The following is a 23,838-nucleotide window of genomic DNA, read 5'->3' on the forward strand; positions in this document are numbered from 1 at the left end:
AGTAATTGTCAGGCTGTGGTTGCTGTTCAGTGAAGCTGCACACAGCTATATTATGTCGGTCTTCCTGCTGCTAATACTGGCAATGCAATTTTGACATGGCCAGAGTAATAGATCAGGTAAATAATTTTTAGCTACTGGTTTGCAAGAATCACCATTGATGTGCCTCTGAGCAAGGATAAAGGTAAGCATCGTAGCCATTTACTAGGTTAGTGCAATGTTAGCCCTTGTGGGCCATGCATTGTATGCTATGGGCATTGCGTGCCTGCTCCCTGGTGTTTGTTTTTACTGCAAGAGTGGTATGGGACTCCCCCAGTGCGTTTCATCTGCTTGTGGCCATGGCCGCTATCCCCTCTCTTTTTTGCCCAACACATGTTCTGTGGAACTGGCAGAGACTTTTCTTACTTTCATCATTTGCAGCATGTCTGTTGCAGGGCGCATCTTGTGCGGCATTGCAACACAGTCGTATAGAATAATGTTTTTGTAACTGTGAAGCTAGCTTTTCTGCGAGGTAGCTTGCCCACCTAATGGGGGTGTAAATCCAGAGAAAAGACGGGGAATGCGGGAGATGGAAATTCAAGACGGTGAGCAAAACTTGAACAAGGTGAATGTAGGAGCCAACGTTTCGACTAGTGGACTTGTCTTCTTCAAGGCCTGGGGGTGTAGTTGTACAAGCGGCAGTTTTCTTGTATTGGGGCTTGGAAAATGTAGACGCGTCTCTAGCGATGAAACCATGTGCAACGGACAAGCCCTAGCATGTGCTTCTGCTAGGAAAAGCGTCTTCGTTTGAACCATGACCAGTGCCACCGTTAGTTGGTCAAATGTGCACTGCAGAGAAGTGCACTTGTGAATTAGGACCAGGAGTCTAATGTGCAACTTTAATAGGCAAGCGGTCCTGCATGCTCTCGAGATATCCTCACAATGTGATATCCCATGGTATTTCCACATCTGTTAGTAGCCTGTGCTGTAGTGCGTAGAGGCGTGGTTGGAATGCCACCATTGTACGCGCCTGACAGCCTCGATGTCATTGGCTTGCTCCACCCAAGCCTCCAGAGACTGCGAAGTGAGAGGAGGAGCGGCTGTCAAACTATTGGCAAGTTATGGGCAAATGGATTAACGTGATGGACGAACCAAGAGCCACACACTTCTGTCTCGGTCCTTGTTGTGTGCGAGTAGCAGAAGAAATGGGCATGTGCATGGGACTGTATTTACTGCGTGCTCTCATCTGCTCACAATACTTGCAAGCACTATCGAAACCTCTCCATTGTTCACATGGTCTGATGAGTAACTTGGCTAAAGTGTTGTCCGCAGATTGTAGAATGTTTGGGCGTATCATTGAGTGGAGGTAGTTTTAGGCAGCCCAATTGTGATTTGCATTACTGCTCTTCCCTATTTATTAATCTTTTTTTTTTCTCCAGAGCACGTCTTGTTACCCATTCAGTTTTTTACTCAATTTGCTAGAGGGAACTCGGGTGCTGCAACCGTTCAGCTGCCACAAGAATGATGGCTAGTATGCGGGTTTGCCTAGTCTTTGTCTAGGCTTCAGGTGTACCTGTGGCATTATTTATTATGCTTTCTTTCTTCTTGTTTTGCTTGCTTTTATTCTGATGGCGAATTTGGCAAATCGGACTGGTGAGCACCGGAGTGCCCTGTGCACGCTTTCATCAATCGCCATGGCCCCAGTGTGCACCGGTGCAGCTTGCCGAATTTGCCATAAATTTTCGAGCACTCGCGCCTTTCTAAATAGGTAATGTCCAAAACATGGCAGCTCCAATGTGTTTCCCACTCTGCAATTACTTTTGGTGCATACCGCCCTTAAAAGCATCCTCTTTGAGATCTGTTTCTGTCACTCCAAGGTAGGGGTCACTGGGCGCAGAATTTAGTCGCTACCTATGCGTGAAAGCTATAAATCTCTATTCACATGCGTAATCATTGATGATTGTTGCATTTATAGCACAATATTTTGTCAAAAATACTCTAGCTGCAAAGCCACAAAGTTGTTTGAAGCCAGAAAGACAAAGCTTAGGCAAATCCATCTACAGTAAACCCTCGTTAACTTGAAATCTGGTATTTCAAAATATAGGCTAAGTCGAAATGTATTACTGGCTCGGTGTTAGCTCCGTGTATTTTTCACCTCTTATCTCGAAATGCTAGTGAACCGTACTCCGGATATCTTTAAATCTCATCTGCGAAAATGTCGGGAAGAAGTTATTACCCAAAGGTTACCATGCTAGTGTTGCTCTGACCCGTAACGAAGCATGATAAGTGCAAGAAGGTACATGTGACCTCTGCAACATGCATGCTCATGTGTGCGCGGAGCGTTCTTAGTTTGCTTAGTCACTCTGCTCTGCATTTCCATGTTTGTGGATCTGAGTGCTGCACAATTCGTGTACGGATACGTGATGAAGTGCGATCTGCACGCTACACCGAATGTTTGGTCTGTTTTGGGGATTTTCTTAAGTAACAAGTTCAGGGCTGCAATTTTGTAGCAACGCCTTTTCCGATGCCGTTTCTAATCATGCTTCGTCAGTGGTCATGGCGCGCCCCACTAGCATTATCAATGGGATAAGCCAGCCGAGAACAGTAGATGAAAGAGTGGTATATAATCGAGTGGAAGGCTTAGCTGCAATATAGCTGACCTAGGTCAGTGTTCCCAGTCGCTTACTTTTTTGGGGATCCGAGCACTTCCGCGATAGCTCGTGTAACTAGGCTTTGGACACATCGCCGCCTACGTGCAACAGTGTTTACTTGGTTCTATGTGAGGACTGCCGTTGCCCGTATATGCCCGACATGTCGGGTGCCGAGTTGCAAAACACCTCGCAAAAAGGAGTCTGTCGAAAGTGCCACTCCTGGTGTGTTGAGGTTCGGCGAGAATTTAGCAGCTACCGGCACCTATTTCACAGGGCTCTATGTGGTCTGTGCACAACCAGGGACTTGTATTTTCCTAAATTTGCTCATCTCGGAATTTCCCCCAGTTTTTACAACTTCGAGTTGGTGGAGGTTTACTGCACGTCATACGATTCCCGTGGCAGCTGAACCGCCACACTTGCAACCCCTGTAGAAAATAGTGCTGCAGTTCCCTCCAGCAAACTTTGTAGGAAGCAGCTTGCTTAGGCTTCAGTTTTATCGTGTGTTGGGGATTCCGCAGTCTTGCTTTCCCGAGGCATTATGTGCATGGCAGCCCATTGTTACTTTATTTTAGTCGTAGTGGATGGTGATGATGATGATGACAGTGAAACGTTGCATGTTTGTGAAAGTAGTGTGCATGTGGGCTGTGCATGGTGTCTAGGCTGAGAGCTGTGGCGAGCCCACCTCCTCCGCGGACAGCAAGACTCCAACGGTGGACGACCTCCTCGACTTGCAGTCTGAGCTGGACTCTTTGCAGGAGGTAAGTTGCTGGATGCTGGGCTGCGCGGTGCATCTGGTAGTGGCGTTTCCGCCTTCCGGCAAGCTTGTTTCCTGGAATCACAAGGAACATCGGTAGGACAAGAAGACTGCAGATGGATGGCGTGGAGTTCCTGATGTAAATTCTCATCAGCCCACTGAAGTGCTCATATTTTTATCTGAGTGAGCAGGAGACAGAAGCGGCATTTAGATGAATGACTAGAAGGAAAAACAGGGGAACAATAAAAACAGGGACGAAGAAACAACAAAGGAAAATGCACTTTCACATTTAACTGGATCAAATCTGGCTGTGTGTATACCAAGTTTTCTAATGTACAGGTCACTCTTGAGAAAAAGGCCATAGGGACGAAGTTGAAGGTTTAGATATATTTTTTTAGATCCCAGTGAAGATCTGCAGTCTGCTGAGACTGTAGTGGCTGTTTTTGGTTGAAAAGTAAACATGACTGACAGTGTAAGTCTAGCAACCATAATTTGGCAGTGAACACTGGCACCAACCTGCTTATATAAATTGCATGTTGCATGGGTGTATCATTCCCATTAAGCAGTCCTTGTAAACTACAGTTCTGGTGTTGCATTAAACGATGCTACTAATTAGCCTGTGCTGTCCTGCACTATTTAACCAAGTAATGAAAAGCTGATTTCACTCTATGATTTGCTACTGTAAGGAGCTGTAGGCCTGCTAAGGTGTTGTTTCTCAGAGGCCAGAACAGTAGAATTAGTGTATTTTTTACAGTAGCACTACACTAGTTTTTCACTGAGGAACAACGTTTTAGAAAAACTTGATGATGTGCAGTTCATGTGGTGCGAAATTTCAATTGGTCAGCAGAGTCCAGACTGAAAAACACGGGGCCACTAAAGACATTGTCCATTAGGTGACTTTGAGCCTGAAAACAAGTAACATTATATGGCCGTCAGTAGAGCTAGGAGCTCCAAGGTGGGATGGCATCTAGAACTATTTGATGCATGATACACAAAGAAACATTATTTGCCTTCTGATTTCTGCACTGGTAATGGTGCACAATGACCTTCTTGCCTTTCAGCTGCTCAATTCTTCATTCAGTGCATCTCATTCGACTTTGCTCTAATTATTTTCACGTCCATTCATTATGTTCATTTGTCATGTTAGGCTGAATGCATATGAAAGTGAGGAGGTGCAGGGAGTGCATGCAAAACTCTACGGCATCACCACCTATCTTCCAAGCCTACCAAGCTTCTGCCAATGATAACACCAACTAATTTGGCATCCCATAAGTGAACCTCTGTCTATCTTCTAAACGGGCTCGATGCACCAAGTATGCTTTGACGGGTGCAGTATTTTCTCAAAGTTGTATTTACATTTCCTTGCCAAAAGATATTCCAGTTCTACCAGCGAAGCCAGAAGTTTTCTATCTTGAATATGTCACATTTCGTTTCTAGTCAACTGTTTGACGTCACATATTTTTATAGGGCAGCTCTCAGGCACGCATGCCTGCATTGAGCGTCATCGTCCCTTGGCATAACTGAGTGAACGAGCACAGCGAAGAATGAAAGAGCGAATATGGAGCGCAGTGGGAAATGGAAGAAGGCGACAGTGAAGAGAGTGCGAGGAGGAAAGCGGAGGAGGAGGCTATGGTGTAAGCGTGAGAAGAGAAGCGTAGTGACATGCAAGACATGTTCTGTGGCAGTGATCGCTACAAAATGGCACTACAGTAGCACGCGTCGTCTGTTTGCTGATGATGCCATCAGTGAACAATGATGGCATCAGCTGTGGACGTGCCATCTTTCAAATCAGCATTTATTGACTACCTGATGTAATAGCACCACTACTTTTGTTTAAAAACTTGCACGCTGTACTTTTGTATTTGGTTGTATTTTTTGTAATAGCACTAATATCTTTGTATAGAAATCTGTATCTGTTTCTGTTTTTGCATTGTACCCACCCCCTCTCTAATGCCCTTCTGGGCCTTGAGGGTATTGAAATAAATAAATAAATAAATAAATAAATAAATAAATAAATAAATAAGTAAGGCATGTGGCAAGCATGTCCAGTGGTACCATGTATAGAAACAAATCGCTGCATGAGCGGAGGTCTCTCTGCAGTGGCTGCTGTAAAGTGCGCCCACGCATCACCGACACGCTGCCTCTCGCAATCTCCTAATTAGTGAGGCAGTTGCGCCACACTTCACTTTATTTTCAATGTGCTGCACGAGACAGATGGTCCGCGCTAGCCAATATATTGCAAAATGAAAATACATTTAGAGCTGCTCTCGAATTTCACATTGGAGCAATGTAATCAATGGTAAATTTTTTTTTATTCCCACATTCGCACTGTTTTAATTGGGGAGAAGTTTTTTAATGTTGTCATGCTTATTCATTCCCTACTTTTGGATGAAATTTAATGTTTTCGTTATTGGCAGACAGCTATCCCCGAGCAGAACTTTCAGATTCCATGACATGACCAAAAGCTGGTGCGAGAAATTAAGTGAAATGTTGTGACTAGTCCTTCGCTTTTGCATCGTTTGAGGTCCTCCACATATCCACTTGTGCTGCAATGAGGGTGAACTGTGAACTATATTGCGGAAACGTGGACTGCCTACCTAGCTTCAACTTCTCCACTTCCCATAGTAGTGCCACACTGCAAGAAAGAAACTTAAAAAGAAAGAAAAAGTAAGAAAATGAAATGGGCATCGTGATATTTCGTAGCCCCTCGACTCCGATATGTGAGAAGGGAGGAGAGGACTGTGTCTTGCAGGTGCTGGTCGAGGCAATGGGAGGGTAGCTCGCCTCCTCGCACCATCGCCTTGGAATATTTTATATGCTCATATCCCTGCTATTATATCTCCACTATTACTCAAGAGGCCTTGTTAGTGGCCCCTTGAAGAACCTAACCCTGTTCTTTGCCATACTGCTTTCCTTAATATTACCAAAAATCGGCACATCTTTTTCTGCGCTATCATTTACGAAAAACAGTGGAGGCAATATTTTAAGTATTTATTGTAACAAAATTTTGACTGATTAATTTCAAAAGTGAAGATGAGTAGCAAAAAGTCAATTGCTGATAAGAAAATGAAAACTGCAAGTGAATGAGAAGTGTTGTTTACAAGCGTAGCTAATCATTGGTCATTTTTACCAGAAATGCGTCGACGAATCTTGCTCATGCAGGACAGGAAAGAGTTTAAAGCTGTTGAAATTTACATTGCGCCTTCTGCTTAACCATTTCTCGTGGTCTTGGAGCAGTGTAGTGATGCAAAACATTGCCAATTTACCAAAAAAGAAGAAGACAGATGGGAGAAATGATGCTTCCTTTGCAACACCAGTAAAATGTTGCCTTTCAAAAGGTGCACCATATTTTATAATAGAGAACATACTGGGAGGGTTTTCCAAACAGTCATTTCAATGCAATGTCTCTTTTGAAAAAGTTAGACACTGCTATCTTTTACCACTACAGGGGATCCAGCAGATGGAGACGACGATAGCCGCCGCGGCCACGCTGGTATCTACCGACCCGTTCGACACATCCTTTATTGTCGACCCCAGGCAGGTGCGTTAATCAACATGCATCTTCAGTGTTCCAGCCTCTACAACATTATTGTAGAATTTTCGGTGTGCAAATATGTGGCTGCTGTTTGCATCGTGTATAGTATCGGAAATGTGACAGTAAGACTCAGTATTTATGTTTTTGCCTTTTTAAGAATTGGTTCCTCCACAGTGCTACAATTTTCTGAAAAAATTAAAATGGTTGCATTGAGACGGTAAATCAAATGACTGCTTGCACATAATTTCAAGGTTGTACGAACATTACCATATGCTAATTGCACTTAATATGACGACATTTAGCAATTACAGAGGTTGGAAAACTCTTATAAAATAGTAAAGCTGCGACAGGAGCTAGTAGGTGTGACTTCATGGCTGAGTGCACTGCCAAGTTTTGACATGACCACGGTCAAAACTTGGCATCAGGCAAATTGAAGTGTCTTAGAAGGTACTTTAATTTGGCACTAAATTTAAGTGCGAAAGTAAAACTTGGACTTAGCACTGGTTTTCAACTGGTTTATTATTTTCAAAACATATGCTTTTATATGATTTATAGACAACTACATAAATGCATGTTACAAATGAAATAAATTAATTAATTAAAAGCCCAAAGTGATATAGAAGAAATCTACTTAAAAAAGGAAAACAAAAGAAGTGAAGTCAACACGATATGCATGTTACATTATGGAGATTCCGTGTTACAAGTTTAAAAACTTTCATTCATTCTGAGATAGAGCAATAGAAAGTATGCTGTTTCCTTTTTTTATGCCTTTTGAATGGATATTTTTCATTTTCTCATTTTCTTTCTTCCACTTGTACACTTGTACATTTTTGTAGTTGCCCGTGAATCACATTAAGGTATCCTTCTCTGGTGCCCAGGTTTTGCTATCATGCCGTTAATTTAAACGGGCACTAAAGGCAAATACTAAGTCAACATGGACTGTTTAAATACTATTGCAGAAACTTCGCTACACTTGTTTCGCGCCAAGAAAAGACTTAGTTTACGAGAAAATTGCATCTGAAGGGTTCGAATGCCTTTTCGAAATTCAAGTCTCTTGCCACCCAACCGGGGGAGTGGTGACTTTGCAGTATACCATCACCACCCTTTGCTGCTGTCGGTGAGTAAAACGGTGCCCGATAGACAGCGGCGGTACTGAGCCAAGACAGAGCAGTGGATTTTCCGCTGCAGCTGCTCTTTGATCAAGTGGCGTAGACCGTTCGGGTATCCTCCAATGCCATATGGAAGTTGAATTCTCTGCTACTTGCAATTTGCGCGAGCTTCGCAAGCCAGTAAAACCATCGCAGCACTATGTGATAAGGAAACGAGTGAAACACGAAAGCGTGGGCGGCATGGAGTCGAGCGAAAATGAAACTTCTTGAAAGCGCGCCTCGTTGTAAAGGGTAAAGCCAGTGAGTTCTTTCTTCTAAAAAATGAAATAGAACTGGACAAGTAGCATTTCATTTTGGCTTAATACTATACAAGGATATTTTTGCAACGAATGGTTGACTGCTAGCGACGGAATTTAACTGAAAAGTGCTTTCGTCATTGGGCAAGTGCTTGAATCTCCCGGGGGAGCCTCTAACTAAGTCCTGCATTTACCTAAATTTCTCGATTATTAAGGCTCTGTTCATATCAATATCGACGCCTCAAAGAATCTCGAGCACTGATCTATCACTTCAGCTTGGTTTAATATTTGCCTTTAATGTCCCTCTAAATATGTCGAATCGACTAGCTTAGACCTGCACCTTGCTTGGTACTAAAGTTGATCTTAACATACTGGACTTGGCATCATTGACATTACTGCAGTGTCATGACACACAGGAAAACTTGCCGACATTTTGTGTAGCCATAAGACTAGGTATCATGACACTTGCCATAAAAATATGGTAAACAAGAGTGCTTCACATATTTCTTATCATGGGGCTTGCGTGTGGCAGCCACAGTGATTACAGAAATGGCATGAGTCAGCGTATCATGATGCATTCACCTCCTGGATGTGGAAACAAAGAACGAGTACTCTGGAAAATTCGTTATGTCCCTGTAATGCTTGCCAGTGTTTTTTATAGTGTTTGGAGGGTTTCAGACTTCATTTAACGAAAAAAGCAAAAATGACTAGTAGAAAAAGGAGTGTCAGTGTCCCTATCAAAATTATTGCCAAATCATTGTTCCTAAAGTGAGGTCAAGTGTATAGGAGCTTCCTACAAATAAAGCAATAAATAAGAGCAATAAGCAACACCTAAAGAGATTTGATCTTCATAGCTCAAAAGCTGTGCAAGCCTTTAGAAACTTAAAAAAGAAAAAAAAAATAAATCAACTGTACGGGCACCATGGCACCAGTATTACCATTTGTTTGCAAGGATTCCACCAAAACATGGAAATTTCATTGTATTTGCTAAAATCTGCATAAATCTGTAGATGACCTGCTGTCAAGATTCTCAGTGAAAAACAATTTAAATTACAGTATGAATTGGCACTTCTATGGCTCGCAGCCATCAGTTATTAACTCATTATGACTGTGACGCTTCAAATTAAAAAAAAAAAACAAAAAAAAAACTCAGATTTAGGACAGTTGTTTGCGTCAACAGCAAATTTTTCTCTTTTTTTTTAGTGCCTTTAAAAGTATGCTACTTGTTTTATAATAGGAAATGTGCTGGGAGAGCTTTGCAAAAAGTAATTTCGATGCAATGTCTGTAGTCTAAGATAGACACTGCAAATCACAGCTGTTTTAAAAAAGCATGAGAAGTTGGGTGAACTATGTGAAGTTGCTTCACATAGTTCATGCCCCCATTTCACTACCCCCACCTCCCTTCTCCAAGCTTAACGACTTTCATTACTCTTTCAGCGTAATGAAAACTGGTGAGTCTTGGCATCAAAATAGTGGGAGAAATAAATGTAGCAACAAGCTCTACGTCATTGCTATGACTTCTTTGTGCCAGTGAAACTGGGGCTGGGCAGCGATAGGCTAGCATAGTGTTTTTATTAGCAGATCCAGCTTCATAGCACCAAATTTGCATGGCCTCTGAGATGCGGTGTTCCGCAATCACAGCAGCACATGCACCATGGTCTCAAAAGCCATGCTTGTGGCACTCTGCTATGTCACCGGTCATTTTCTGGCAAATAGAATGCTCTGCGAACAAGCCTAAATTGAGGGCTCCCATTTAATTTCTGATCACCTTTAACATGCACCTAAAGCTTGGTAAACAAGCATTCATGTGCTTCTGCCCACATCGTGACAGGTGATCTTGTGCTTATCGATAAAGTGTCATAGCCAGTGAGCTACCGAGGCAGGCATTTTTATTCGGATACATCCATGTAATTAAGAAGCAAAGGGGGGGAGGGCCTCATGGCTGTCTTGTGTTGCACACCCCTGGCCGGCCCGTGCAGCAGCATCATCATCATCATCCCGGCTCCCGTGCCTTCCTCTCCGAGCCAGCAACACCCGTGGGGCCACCTCCGCCTCTGTTGCCACCGCCGCCTCCGACTGCGCGCACCTCACAGTCCACCGCCTTTGCAGGGGTGAGCAGCGGTGTACAGATATGGTGCACAAATTCTGACGTCCCACCACTGTTGTTTGTCTCGGCCTGCAGGAACTTTAATTTTTATCCAAATTCCTCATCTTGTGTAGCAGAAGCGATCATTTTATCTCGAATCCTCACCCTGGCCAGAAGACAGCTCTTTGTTAATAAATGCAGTAGAGCGAAGATGAATGAATATTCATCTTCGCTCCTCTCTTATTGCTTGGAGGCTGCCATTTCATAAAAACCCCCTTAAAGCAGGGATTGTGGTTCTGTATTATACGTTTTGGGTAAAGAGAAAGCTTAAGTAAAGTTATTTTTGATAAAGTTAAAGTTTAACTTCCCGAAACAGCACAGTGCGACAGCGCAATGTACGGCTCCGGATTAATTTTGGCCACATGGGGTTCTGTAACGGGGGTGCCAAGCGCGGTACATAAGCTCTTTTGCATTCCGCCCTCCATCGAAATGTGACTGTTGTGGCTGGGAATCTAACCTGCAACATTGGGCTTTAGAGTGCAGCAATGTATGGGCACTGAGCCACCGTAGCAGATATATGTTGTGTAACTCACACGTGACACAGCCGAAAGGGAAATGCACCTGCTGCCTTAAGGCCTGCGACCAGTGGCTTGAACTCGTGTCTTGAACTCCTTGAACTCCTTGAAATCGTGCCTTGAACTCCAGGTACTCTGGCCTTTTGGTATGCATTGTAGGTGTCACAGAAAATACTTTCGTGAGGATGAATTGTGGAACTAATTTTCGTCCATGGAGTTGGAGAGTGACTAAAGTTAAAGCCCCTCAATCTCCCAAAGTAGCGCCATTCACTTCCCTCCTCCTCCGCTCGGCGTGGCCTCGACGGTGGCGCCGTTGGTGGTGGGCCTCCCGTAGCAGACGACGGCTAACACGCTACGGGAGGAAATCCGCGGAAAAGTTCGTTCGAGTCCTGCGGAGCAGTTTTTTCAATCTAGATCTTGCTTTGTCAGTCGGTAACTGGCCTTAAGAATGTCGTGTCGGATTTGCGGAAGAAATAGAGAAAAGCACCATTATTCAAGGCGTATTTAAGGAGTAAAGCGCGCGCACGTTGAAAGTTCGTGTTGCTGAAACACGACACAAGCACGCGGTGTGCTCAGACGCACGAGTAATTACCAGAGTTTCAAGTTTTGACAGCGTGAAAGTATGTGCACGTGGTTTCGTAGGTTAATTTACGTACCTGCAGGATGCTTTTGTTCGGCCGGCGCGTGAGAGATTCCGACTGTCTGCGGTCAGCAATGCCTGGCAGCAGGGCCGTTTCTGTTCCGCGCCTTTTACAGATGTACGTAGCTCATGCACAGGTTGTGGTGGCCATGAGCAACGTTTCCACACATAGGCGGTATAGATAATTTGAACAACGTACTAGCATATGAAATCGTTATTTATTTATTACAGTACAAATGGTTAGAATTTGATAGAAAAAAAAGAAGGAACTTGATGGGACAACTGGAAAGAGGTTCAGAAAATAATTATCCCCCTCCCCTCATTGGCACCAGCAACACTTTTGTTGAAGTGCTAATTTTATCTCTGTATACTGCGTGCGTCTGTATTCTTTTGCGTTGTAAGTTTCCACAAGGAAGCAGTGTTGCGTTAACTGGAGCAGTCAAGGCACACACGACAGAAAAAAAGTTGATTCTTGGGTTTTACATCCCAACACCACGATCTCATAACGCATGCCATAATGGGGGCTCCAGATTAATTTTTTTCCAGCTGGGGTTCTTTAACGCGCCCCCAATGCACTGGACACGGGCCCGTTTTGACACGGGCGTCAAAAGAAGAGGTTGGAGGAGCCGTGGCACTTCACAAAGCCGCGCATTCTTTGCCACCTGCTCGAAGTCAGCCCGCCCGATCTTGTGAATCCACACTTTTCTTCGTTTTGCGTTGTGCCCGGCGGATGGTAAAGCAAAAAGCTTTTTGCCGTCACTGGGTCTATTGTGGCAACCGTAGGCGCAGCAGCACGGCATCGCAATTAAGCACTCGGCCCTAACACATTGTATAAAACTACCGCGCTCCTTCAAACCGCCTGCCGTACTTACGTCGCGCAGGCCCAAGAATGGGGGTCGCAGCGCGCTGGAAAGAAAAGATATACAAAAGCGCGGCGCCTGCTCTGCGCCGGAAAGAAAAAAATGTACAAAAGCGCGGGGCCTACTTTCACGTGACACAGATTGGCCAATGGAGGAGCGGAGGAGGCTGGGGCGACAGGAGGAGTGGAGGAGGAAGCGCCTGGGTGAGCGGGGTGGCGGAAAGATCTAAGAATGGCGCTACTTTTGGAAAATTGAGGGGCTTTAACTAAAGTCGGTTAAACTCGGACAGCTGTAAGCTTTTTCTTTGCCTGTTCACTGCAGTTTCCTTAAAGACTACATTAACAGGATTGCATATTTATTTATTTATTTATTTATTTATTTATTTATTTATTTATTTATTTATATCACCCTCAAGCTACATGTGGGTACATTACAGAGGGTAGGGGCAAAGAAACAAAGAAAAACAAAATAAAAAGAAAGAGCAAATATAGCGCATAACCAAGAATGCATATATAGAAGCAGTAGACTATATAACAAAATGGCAAAAATACTCATTACATAAAAAATACACAGTGCATGGCTTTCAAAAGGATGAGCAGGCATCATTACAAGTTACAAAGCAAGTTATTCAGTGCTTTTTTAAAGCGAAGGTGGTCTCGAGTGGTAATTATTGATTTGGGTAGATTATTCCATTCATTGAAAGTTCGTGGAAAAAATTACAGTGAACACACGACGGTGTTATGTCGGGGTATGTTGATCTTATGTTGGTCGTCTCAGCAGGCTGGGAGAAATGGCACAGGGTGAATCCATATGGAGTATAACAATAGCTTTAATGAAACTGGCGCAAGGTCAAAATTTCTTTAGCCTAAGGTATGGTTTGCTTTAGATACTGTGTGTCGTATATGTTGTTTCTGGGACACATTGCTAACTATGTGGATGTCAAGGTAGCAGTATGATGTTACAGACAGCAGTGGAAGGTCATTCATTGCATTTGTGGGGCAGGCTGTTTGTACGGGAGATCCACATTTGTTAGCATTAATTTACATCTGCCAAGTGCGACACCACTCAGAGACGTTATTTAAGTCAGCCTGAAAGCATACATCTGAAGTGTTGGTTATTTTGCTTTAGTTAATGCAGTCATCTGTAAATAAGCGAACTTGTGAAGATATTGGGTAAGTCATTTCTGTATACTATTGTAAATGAAAGAGGGCCAAGAACCGACCCTTGTGAAATGCTTGATACGGCTGGGGCCATATCAATTTGTCCATATGTCATCTGTACCGTCAAAACGTCAAGTAGACCTTGTTTTTAGTCCTTGTGACATTGGCACTTACTGCATCTTCGTTCGTGCTCAAATATTGCTGCATATTTTTTTTTCGGCTGCACCATTCAATAAAACACTTGGCATTGCTGTTTGCCTCATCGAGCTAGGCTTTCAGTTAATTGTCTGCACCTGTAGCCATTCTTTTTTCTCATGGTCAGGTTTGCATGTGACAGTATCTTGTTATTTTTTTTCTAGATCAACAGAAAAGGGCAAATAGGCCAAATGCTTCATATAACATTGTAGACAAAAAAGTGGGATCTTGTCACAAAATTTAAGGCAAAATAAACCAGCAATAAGGGCAAAATCTGCTTGTAACATCGTTAGAATAAAAATGCGGATACAGGACAACTTGCTAATGGGCCTGTCTTGACATCGGAGATAACCAGGCTGCAGATTATGTTGTGTAGCACATGTGAGTGATTTGAGGTTATATAGGGGACAGCCCTATATAACCTTGTCTATATAACCCTTGTCTTCCAAACCTGAAGCAAAGGAGCCGTAGATGTTTTGCTTCAGTGCAGCGTTCTTCACCATTGCAGACAGCGCAGCAGCAGCACCGCGCCGTGCCGCCGCCGCGGACCCTGCCATTTGGCACCGCACCCCAGGTGACGGCCTCCCTGCCTCCGACTCCGCTGCCAGACCTGTTTGCTGACCTGGACCCCTTGTCCGAAGGCAGTGGGAGGAGCAGTAGACATCGCCATAGCGCCTTTGGAGAGCTCAAGAGCCCCCTGGGCCCCTTGGCCGAAGATGGTGGCAGCAGGCACCAGTCCACTTTCAATGAACTCCAGAGCCCACTTGACTCTTTCACGGAAGGGGTTAGCAAACACCAATACACCAGCATTGGTGAGCTGAAGAGCCCGCTGAACTCCTCGTCCGAGGGTTTCGGCAAGCTCAACAGCACAAGCATCAGTAGTCCCTTGGACCCCTTTTCCGACGTTAGCGGCAAACCCGACCTCGTCGCCTTCGGAGGGAGCCCCTTTGAGTCCCTGGTTGATGGTGTTGGCAAGCCCAGAACCAACTCTGGTGAACTGAAGAGCCCCCTGAGCCCCTTGTCCAAAAGTCTTGGCAGGAACCACGGGGCCTTCGGCGAGCTCCGAAGCCCTCCCAGGAAGCCGCCGGTACCGCTGAGCAGTGCGGTCAGCGGCTGGCAGACGTTCGAGGAGGAGGAAGAAGATGAGGGTCCTCCTCCACCGGCCTTCCCGCCGCCGCCTCCGCCACTGGCAGTTCCACCACCGGATGAAGGCTTCTGCAGCGGCAGCAATGCGTCCTCTGTGTCACCGTCCCGGCCAGCCACGGCAGCCACGTCCTCCTCCTCGTCGGGCAGCAGCAACATCTTCAGCCGTTGTGGAGCGCAGGACCCTTTTGCGGATGAGTTCTTTGCTGGGCCTTCTGCCTCTGGCAACCAGGTGAGAGAGCAGCAATCGACAAAGCTCGATTTACCTAAAGTTGCGGTTACAATTTTTCATTATTTTATACCTTTCTTTATATGCCGGTATTTACAGTTGATGCTTGTTATAATAAACTGTGGTAATCCAGCAAAAAACGTCTGTTATATCCGTGTTAGGACTCGCAGGGCCAACTCCCAAGGTGTGGCCTAACCAGACTGCTGCGAAACAACCAATCAGTACTAAGCCAAAACAACTGTCGCACTTAGTATAGCAATGAAGGGGGCTAGTTGGTGAACGTTTATGGTTATATTGCGCTCAGTTTTACACAGACGATATTAAGGAACGGACGTCCGTCCTTAATATGCTGTGTAAAACTGAGTGGAATATTACCATGAACTGTCACACTTTATTGCGCAACCCAATGTACACCCATTGGTAAAAGGAAGGGTGCCACTGAATAGTTCATTGATGAGTGGCTACTTCTACAATCCAAAGTCCATTCTATTTTAAATCAGGGTTGTAGTATTTTGTGAAATGTCGAAACTTTGCATATACCGCTGTATAACCCATAAGCAATAGCAAAAAAGAACAAAAACCTCGAAATGAAAATCACTAACTACCGGTATGCATAAACGGGGTTATGTGGTAATCGTACAACCATGTGGCAAGGCATGATCCCGTCTGCCATTTTCTGCATGCTGGTTGGTGACAAATGGCAGTTTCCCCGCACAACGACATGATTAACGGTCGTTGGCCACTGCTGCCGCCATGCCACAGGCTGCTCGGCCCAGGTACCTCGTCACCGACGATGACACAAACATCGGCTTCAATTTGTTCTTCACACAAAACAGTGGCCGGTAGAATAAACTGATGTCTCAATTTTACAATTCGTGACGAGCAACAGCCAATGTGAAATCTGCAGCACGAGGGAGAACCGTGGTGCAAGGCAAGTTCAACTGCGAGCCTGCATCTGGCCATTTCATCACTGCATGCAAAATTACAAGACTGCATCACGTATGTGCCTCGCGGTCTAGACGCCTTGAATAGTACGTTAGCCTAACCAGCTTCGAAGCTGCTTAGGCCTAGCAGCACCCTCGGCGCTTGCTCGCCACTGAGCCAACAGCGATAGGTGGCGGTGGCCTGCTTGCGTGGTTGACACGAGAGCTCATCGCCAGTGAAGCATTGCTTGGCACGCCATTGCGCAAAGCTTGCTGCTGGTGTATTCATTCCTTTAAAAAAAAGTTCATTTTTGCAAATTCAGCAAGCCGGCGGAAATAGTTTCGTGCAGTGCACTGCCACATGCACAGGCATATTGCCGTAGCAAAGTACATTGTATTTACGCCATCTAGACAAAATTTGCCCCAAAAATTTGTCTGCTGTAGCAAAATTTGTCTGTTATAGTCGGGTCTGTTAAAACGAGAATTAGCTGTATTGATAATGTAGGCAGACCAAGCTAAGTGAGAAGAATAGTCTGTTATATCCAAAGGTATGTTGTACTTGGATCCATTGTAATGCATGGCATGAACTTGAACTGTACCACATTCACACGCTTGCTATCAAGGAACATTAAAATCAATGATAATTGATATCCACGAGCTTGTCTGTCATTCGCAAGCTCATATAGACCGCTGCGCTCGCTGTGCCTGTCAGCCAACTAGGTCTTGAAACAAGTGCTCTTACCTGCTTCTTGGATCAAGCAGAACTTCTGCTGCAGCGTTAAAGTCTTATACTTTGGCATCTTCGCTCACTGGCACTTCTGCACAGTTCAGAAAAAAAAAAAAAAAGAAAGAACACCATGCTAGCTGCAACACCCCTAACCCCACTGCACACAAAGAAACGGCGCAGACTGGCGTTGCGCGCACACACATCGCCGTAGGCGCAGAGAGAGAATGTTTCAATGGCAGCCAGTGGCAGCGGCACGGTACACACGCTGACACTGCGACTGCTGCGACTGCGAGGAGTGTGCGGAGTGGGGGACGAGAGCATGTGACAAAATCCGGTATGCCCGCTGCGTTGCAGTGAAAGATGTCTCCTCCTCTGCAGGCGCACGTTTCGGCGGTGTCTGGGGCATACCGTGGACTGATTTTTGTGCTAGCAGTACTATGGGTTGGGCGCTTCGTCTATAAATAATCGCGATTGCTATGTGGCGTTGCCTCGCGGCTCCGAATGGCCGTCGTTTTGGCGGGTTTGCGGTGAAATGGCGATCAGGAATTGCTGCATAGCACCCCAAATCTTCGAATTAACCAGGTTGGCCTAGGCCGCCGGTTCAAATTATCCGGTCAAATTTACATTGGAAAATACGAGACTGCAGAAAACCTTCGAATTATCTGGGATTTCGAGTTAATCGAGTTCAAATTAACGAGGCTTTACTATTACGAATAGTGACTATGCGATACGAACACCGAATCGAATAGGACAGTTTGGAGTCGTTATTCGAAAGGTTTGAATAAATAGCGCACCCCTAGTTTTGGCGGATATTGTAGATGGTGACTGGGTGGACGACACAAAGCTTTGGCCACAGATTCAGAGGACAGGTAATCACCTTTGAAGCTAATTACGCCTTGTCCGACTGATGTGAGCAGCATATATGTTGCTTCTACTAGAAACGGGCCTAGAAATGTATTCCAAGGTGTCTAAACTTTCTGCTTCTGAATTAAATCAGCGTTCAGCTTCAAAATGTTTGTGTGGTGGTGTAGTCGTCACTTATGCTTCTGCACATTGAAGTTTGAGTGTGAGTCTGGGGGGATGTGTGTCGATAATGCCTGAGAAATTTAATCTGCCACGAAATGGCCTTACTTCCTTTGTCACTGTGTAATGAGGGGTACTCACTCTTGCCTGCGTTCCGAGGTTGAAGTCCTTTCTCTAAAGGTTAGCGACACAGTGTTTGGGGATGAGTTAACTTTCTTTATCCTCGAAGAAAGCCGTGTATGTGGAGGGCCGGCATCACGAGCAGCCTTTGTGTAGTAGTGGTCCATGAACTTGGCCACACAGATTCATTCCATTCCTTTATATACCTGTCCGTATCCTTGCAGCCAACTACTGCATAGGTTGATCTTCCCATCTTCCGTGCCACATTTTGCAGCATGAACTGAGTACAGTGCATTAGTGATAACCCAGTTGCACTTCTGGCAGCTAATTGCACGGTAACAGTGTAGATGCGGTAATTGTTAGATAGAAAGATGGCCGAGTTGGAAAGGATGCATACTTTTATATCAGCGTGAAAACAACAGAAGGCACAGAGGTAGAACACAGGACGAGCGCTGACTAACAAATGAAATTTATTGAACAAAAGCTTAAAAAAGAAAACACGAATAAACCAACTACCTGCGTGCACAGGAAATCTAAGTCACATGGAAATAGTTACTGAGCAAGTGTGTTTCACAATCCAGCAAAACGACAATGGGTCAGATACGCAAACATTGTGCAATCTTTCTATGTGGAGGCTTCAGCAAGTTCATGAGCCCTTCTGTCTTTGTGCTTGATGATAATGCCATTTTTCTTGAAAAAAGGTTTGCACCCACATGATCTGCAATGCACTGAAAGATGAGAGGTCGGTGTTCTTTTTAAGGTATTCTTATGCTGGTGCACGTAGTCATTTCAATAAATTTCAATTGTCGGACAGCGCTCGTCCTGTACCCTTCTACCTCTGTGTCTATTTTCGCACTGATCTATAAGTATGTGGTAATGGTTTCGCATTTGTTGCCTTTACATGCTTTCACCTGAGGTTACATGCAGCTCATCGCCTGTAGTGCCATCTCGTTCCTCTAGTGCAAGCTACTGCACGAAAAGAGTCTGTAAAGAAGGCAATCAGGCAGACAGTTTTCACTGGCCTTTGGTTTCAGTGGTCATTAAAAGCGAACATGTGAAAGGAGTAATAAAACAGTTGGCAACTGAACAAAATATTAGACAGGATACATATGTAGATATTGTAGCATCCGTTCCCAGGTTTAGGAAAATGTATAGAAATATTTTGGTAGGAAGGGGCATAGAATTTTGTCCCACGCAATTAATTATGGGTGTCAGGTTTTCTGATATATCTGTTAGCGAAGAATGCAATGCTTTGTCATGTGAGGACGCACGACTCTCCTGCGTCCCCTTATGTTGGTTTCCCCGCTTGGCTTTCTCATCTCCTGCAATCTAACTTCGCCGCATAGCTGAGCGCTGCCGGCGGTCGGTGTGGTTGCAGAACAGTACGAGAGATGGCACAAGTGTGCATTGCTCACGCCACATGACGACAGGGTTACTTGGGTGCAAATGCGAGTAGCCTCTCCCCTTTGGCTTGATGTTTGTGAAGCACACGGGCTTGTTCACACTCCTGTTGGCATGCTTTGCGGGACCATCTTGTGAGAGGCTCCGGAGCGGGGCACCAGAATAGATGAACATGGTCATTTGAACACGCCACTGTCCGCGTGATTGTACACGTGATTAGGCATTGGTGTCTGGCATGAAGCAAACATATTTGCTCGACATCCTGTCGCAGTGAGTCAAACTTCCTCAATTTGTCGTGCGCCTATCAGCATATTCCATTTCTAGTGAACCAGCTAGCTGGAATTGGCGTATGAAAGGTGCAATAAATGGCCTTGTGATTGATTGCGCTATTTCTTTGTCGTTGCTTTGTCCCAAGGGCACAGTTGAGGCTCCACAGTCAATGGGTTCTGCATTTTATAGTGAACTGTGCTACTTGGCCCACTTGATTTCCTTTTGTATAGTTATAGTTATTACTTCACTGTCATATTATTGTGCTCCTATGTAATTTTTATGTCACTTTGGTGTTTCATGTTATAGATCAGCGTGTCTACCAAGTTGACATTTCCAAATTCCCTGAGTTTTCCAAGTTTTCCCTTGGTGCCTTTGCGAAATTCCCTGAGTGATGCAGAACTACGTTTTACGATTATGCAGAACTACGTTCTTTTAGATGGGCTGAAACCATATCACCCGATGCTGTCACTGTCTAGTAGGCATATGAAAAAATTCAAGAAAAGAATGACTTAATTCAATTTGAAAACTAAGGAGTAGTGTTTATGTTATTCAAAAAGAGAATAGAAGGGAGGAGTTAGTAAAATGCCCAGCAAATAAAATGTATTCGAAAAGAATTGCAGATCGAGTCTGACATTCTCAAATACGAATAAAGAGGAGAATATAGAAGCCATTTTTTTAAATATGAGCTATTTATATCAACTGATAGCAAGCTCAGTGGTATGAGGCCCAAACTTTGTCACAATTGAGATTCTCTCTCAACCATTCGTAAGTCAACCTCAACTGTCCTGACATACTCTCAGCCCACGCACGACACCTCAGTGCTGTGTTTCACTGCTTTAAAGAGTTTATTTTGGTTTGGATGGGGGACACTTGCATCTCGGCATCAGCCAACTAGGAGCCGCGAATATGTCCGAAAAATCGGCCAGTTAGAAAAAATAAATGCATGTCATTTAATGCCCTTAAGGGCTCAAACTGCCACAGGCACATTCGAAAATGCTCTGAAGGCCTGTTAGTACACGTATTAGGCATATCGGTGCTCGCACTGTGACAGGAAATACTGGGTGCACGCATGTATAATTAAGGAATACATACTGTGTCCCGTGGCAATGGCCCCTTCCCACTCTTGTTATGCTTCACAGCAATACTTTTGCGTATGCTTCACTAACCTGCATTATGCAACGCTACGTGCTTTCCATGCTTTTAAACCAATCGCAAGGGCCATAAAGGTGGAGTCCGTGCCATTGCTGACAGTCGCGAATTCTTTCAATAAAAAACACAGCACCCAACGGCAAGATGCTTCATAGCGAACATCGAAGCGGCTAGGCCTAGTGTTGCCACAGTGGTGGCTACGGCTGCCAGCGTATCTGCTTGTGAAAGCACCGGTTTGAGGCGGCGAGGCAATCAAAATGGCAGCAGTGGTGGCTTTGATTAATGCCGTTTCGGACTTGGGGTTACGGCAAAACATCCGGAAAATTGGACGGCGAAGAGTTCTTGCATCCGAAATTTCAGACGTTCTGATACATCGAATCTATGGGGTATGTGGTGGTAGTCGTCCAAATTATCGGGAATCTGGAAAGTCGGTCATTGACTGTACACTGGCAACTCCTCCAGCCGACGAAAGGGCATCAAAGACGATTCATTACGATTCCTGTCTGTTACTCGAGCCAGCATTCATACAACTTTCTACCCTTTCAATAAAATTACAGATAATTTTCCCTGATAGATGCACAAATGCCCTGAGTTTTCCCCGAGTTTTTCCAGGCTACTCAAAATCCCTGAGAATTCCAAGTTTTCCTGGTGTTCCTGGTCAGCAGACACCCTGTAGATATGGTGCTCTGTGCATGTCATCTAGCACCTTGTCTCTTATTTTGTTTAAGAGCTCTTTTAATTATTTGGTTTATATGTTATGCCTGCCTGGCATGATATTATTATGTGTTGTATGAACCCCATCTCACTTGAATACAGCTAAACTTCATTTCACTGAAATCTGGAAGGTAATGGGTTCTCAGAATTTTCTGATCTTAGTAATGACCTACCTAATGGATGTGGGCACATGGGCTTAGCATGATGCTGTGTATCGTATGCATTGCTGACTGACAGGCAAGATGCAAACAGATAATGCCACACCTGCGTTATTATCAGTGAAAACCCTCAAATCATTCCTTTCTCCCAATACCAGCATATCCCCTTCAGTCATGGCATACGCATTTGTGTATACGACTTGCCGTGCACGGGAAAGAATTTTGAAAACTGAGATGCGACTGTGTATCTCCCCAGATTTTCCTCCTGTTGTGTCTCCTTTGGGACTGGTACGTGGGGGGGGGCTTTAACTTATATCTCTGGCAAAGCGAGGAAAGCCTACAAAAGCCTCAAATCCCCTTGCTGTCTATGTTTCACAAAGCCTTCTTGGATGAAGGTTGTAGAGCACAGTGTCTACATTGCAGGACTTCTCGGCCAATGCAAGCCAAGCCAGGCCAGCCCTGCTGCCTGGGCTTTCGAGCAGCTCACCGTGGCCCGTGTCACCGCAGACAGCATTCTTTGGCCGCTGACCCGTTGGGCCAACCATTGGGTCAACCTGTAAATTGTGCGCAGACGACGACCTCGTCCGACTGCATCCCGCAGCTTCAAGCGCCAAAATGATGCCTCATTACCTGTCTACAAGAGGAAACCCAACTTCTCCGCTCGTCATCAGCCCTCAGAACTGTTTTTCTAGACTAGGATAGAAAATGGGGAAGACCCTGCCCGGCCCTGCTCTTCAAATGTTGCAAACTCGGGCCTCCTGTGGTTGTGTTTGCATGATGTGCAGGGAAAAACCTGTGGTGTTGCTGAAGTTTGGTTCAAAAAGAGGGGAAGGGCCTTGTTACTGCTTGCTTAAGGCGTTTGTCATCCCGAACAGTTCCTGGTGCTCTCCCTCGGTATTTGCGTCCCAAAGTTTTGTTTTCTGTGTGAACGCTTTGATCATAGAGAAAGTGAGGGCCACGTGCAAGCGAGTTGCCATGTGCAAAATCAAATGCTCACAACACACTGCTCTTTGTTATGCTGCTACGCCTGCAGCAGAAGATTGGTGGACCTAGGCCAAATGTAAATCACTATTTTGTACACTGTTCACGCAAAACTTTGGCTGCAGCAGCAGCAAATGCAGCAGTGTGTTTTCAGGAGACCCTGATGGCTTCTGGCCATTTGTCGAAACGAGAGAGAGTTTATAAGTATGTTGAATTTGTGTTTTGTTTCTGTTTCGGTCATCGGAATGGTATTGTTTTTGAGTCGTCTGCCATTGCAGCGGGTAAAACAGATCCTGCTGTTCAGTGGTCATGTAATAACAACCGAGTCGTCACCCTCTATGCCTTCCAGCTTAGCATGTGCTCGTTGGAAATGTTTGCGAGTCACAAATTTCGCCCCGAGCTACCGAAATGAAACTCGCTCACATTAACGGTGGTCATCATTTTGAATGACTCCCACACGTTGTATGCCGATTGTCGTCCTGGCCCAGCCCATTTGTTGGTGTGCCACCGTTCACACGCTGGCTGGTTTAATGTACAGCGCCAAGAATGATCTTGAAATGTATCGCAGAGGAATTGCCATCGTGTTGCCAGTTCTCATGGGGGCCTGATTTTTGTTTTTGGCAGCGGTATTGTTTCCTATAAGCTCTCGTTCGTTGCTTGAAGGGGGCATCGCAGTGTGCTGAAGCTTTACTATGTGTTACGGGCTGCATTTGCTGGCCGAATTCCAGTTGCAACACAATTGCAGCGCTTTTGTTACTTCTGGGCTTACAAGTAAGAATGACAAGTGTGTTTTATGTATGTTTTGTTGACATTTGCCACCTCTGAGTGGCTTTGTAGTTTATATATGTGGTTTGGAGCAGCAGTAGCAGCTTGCTTTTGCTTGCGAGATCTGAGAGCAAGGGAGCACAAAGTGCACCAGATGTGTAATGAATATTTACCATGTGTACTGGATACACATCCAATACTGGTACCAAGCATGCCAGATGCGTTCGCATGTCACAAGGCAGAGATGGCATGTTTGTGCACTAAACTGTGCTGGAAACATGCAATTGACATGATTGCAGAGTTTATATACAATATTTACCTACTGCTTTTCTGAATCTCAGTAGATACTATGGGAATGGTGTGTGTACGTGTGTGTGTAGGCAGTAGGTAGCATTGGT

General features: G+C 44.9%; 1 protein-coding gene across 7 annotated transcripts in view; it reads left to right on the forward strand.

Moving 5' to 3' along the window:
* Positions 1-23,473, forward strand: part of Dab (DAB adaptor protein) — a 115,666-nt gene extending 92,193 nt beyond the window's left edge. For 5 of the 7 annotated variants that reach the window (XM_070525245.1, XM_070525244.1, XM_070525247.1 and 2 more), the window contains exons 7-11: positions 3,287-3,385; positions 6,830-6,922; positions 10,301-10,432; positions 14,346-15,212; positions 22,118-23,473. In XM_070525245.1, the coding sequence (XP_070381346.1) occupies positions 3,287-3,385; positions 6,830-6,922; positions 10,301-10,432; positions 14,346-15,212; positions 22,118-22,222 (1,296 nt within the window). In that variant the 3' untranslated portion in view covers positions 22,223-23,473. The remainder of the gene's footprint in view (positions 1-3,286; positions 3,386-6,829; positions 6,923-10,300; positions 10,433-14,345; positions 15,213-22,117) is intronic. The other 2 variants (XM_070525246.1, XM_070525250.1) reach the window with 2 other exon arrangements.
* Positions 23,474-23,838: the final 365 nt, after the last annotated feature.

The sequence above is a fragment of the Dermacentor albipictus genome, chromosome 9, assembly GCF_038994185.2.
Source record: "Dermacentor albipictus isolate Rhodes 1998 colony chromosome 9, USDA_Dalb.pri_finalv2, whole genome shotgun sequence".
In the NCBI taxonomy this organism is placed as follows: Eukaryota; Metazoa; Arthropoda; class Arachnida; order Ixodida; family Ixodidae; genus Dermacentor; species Dermacentor albipictus.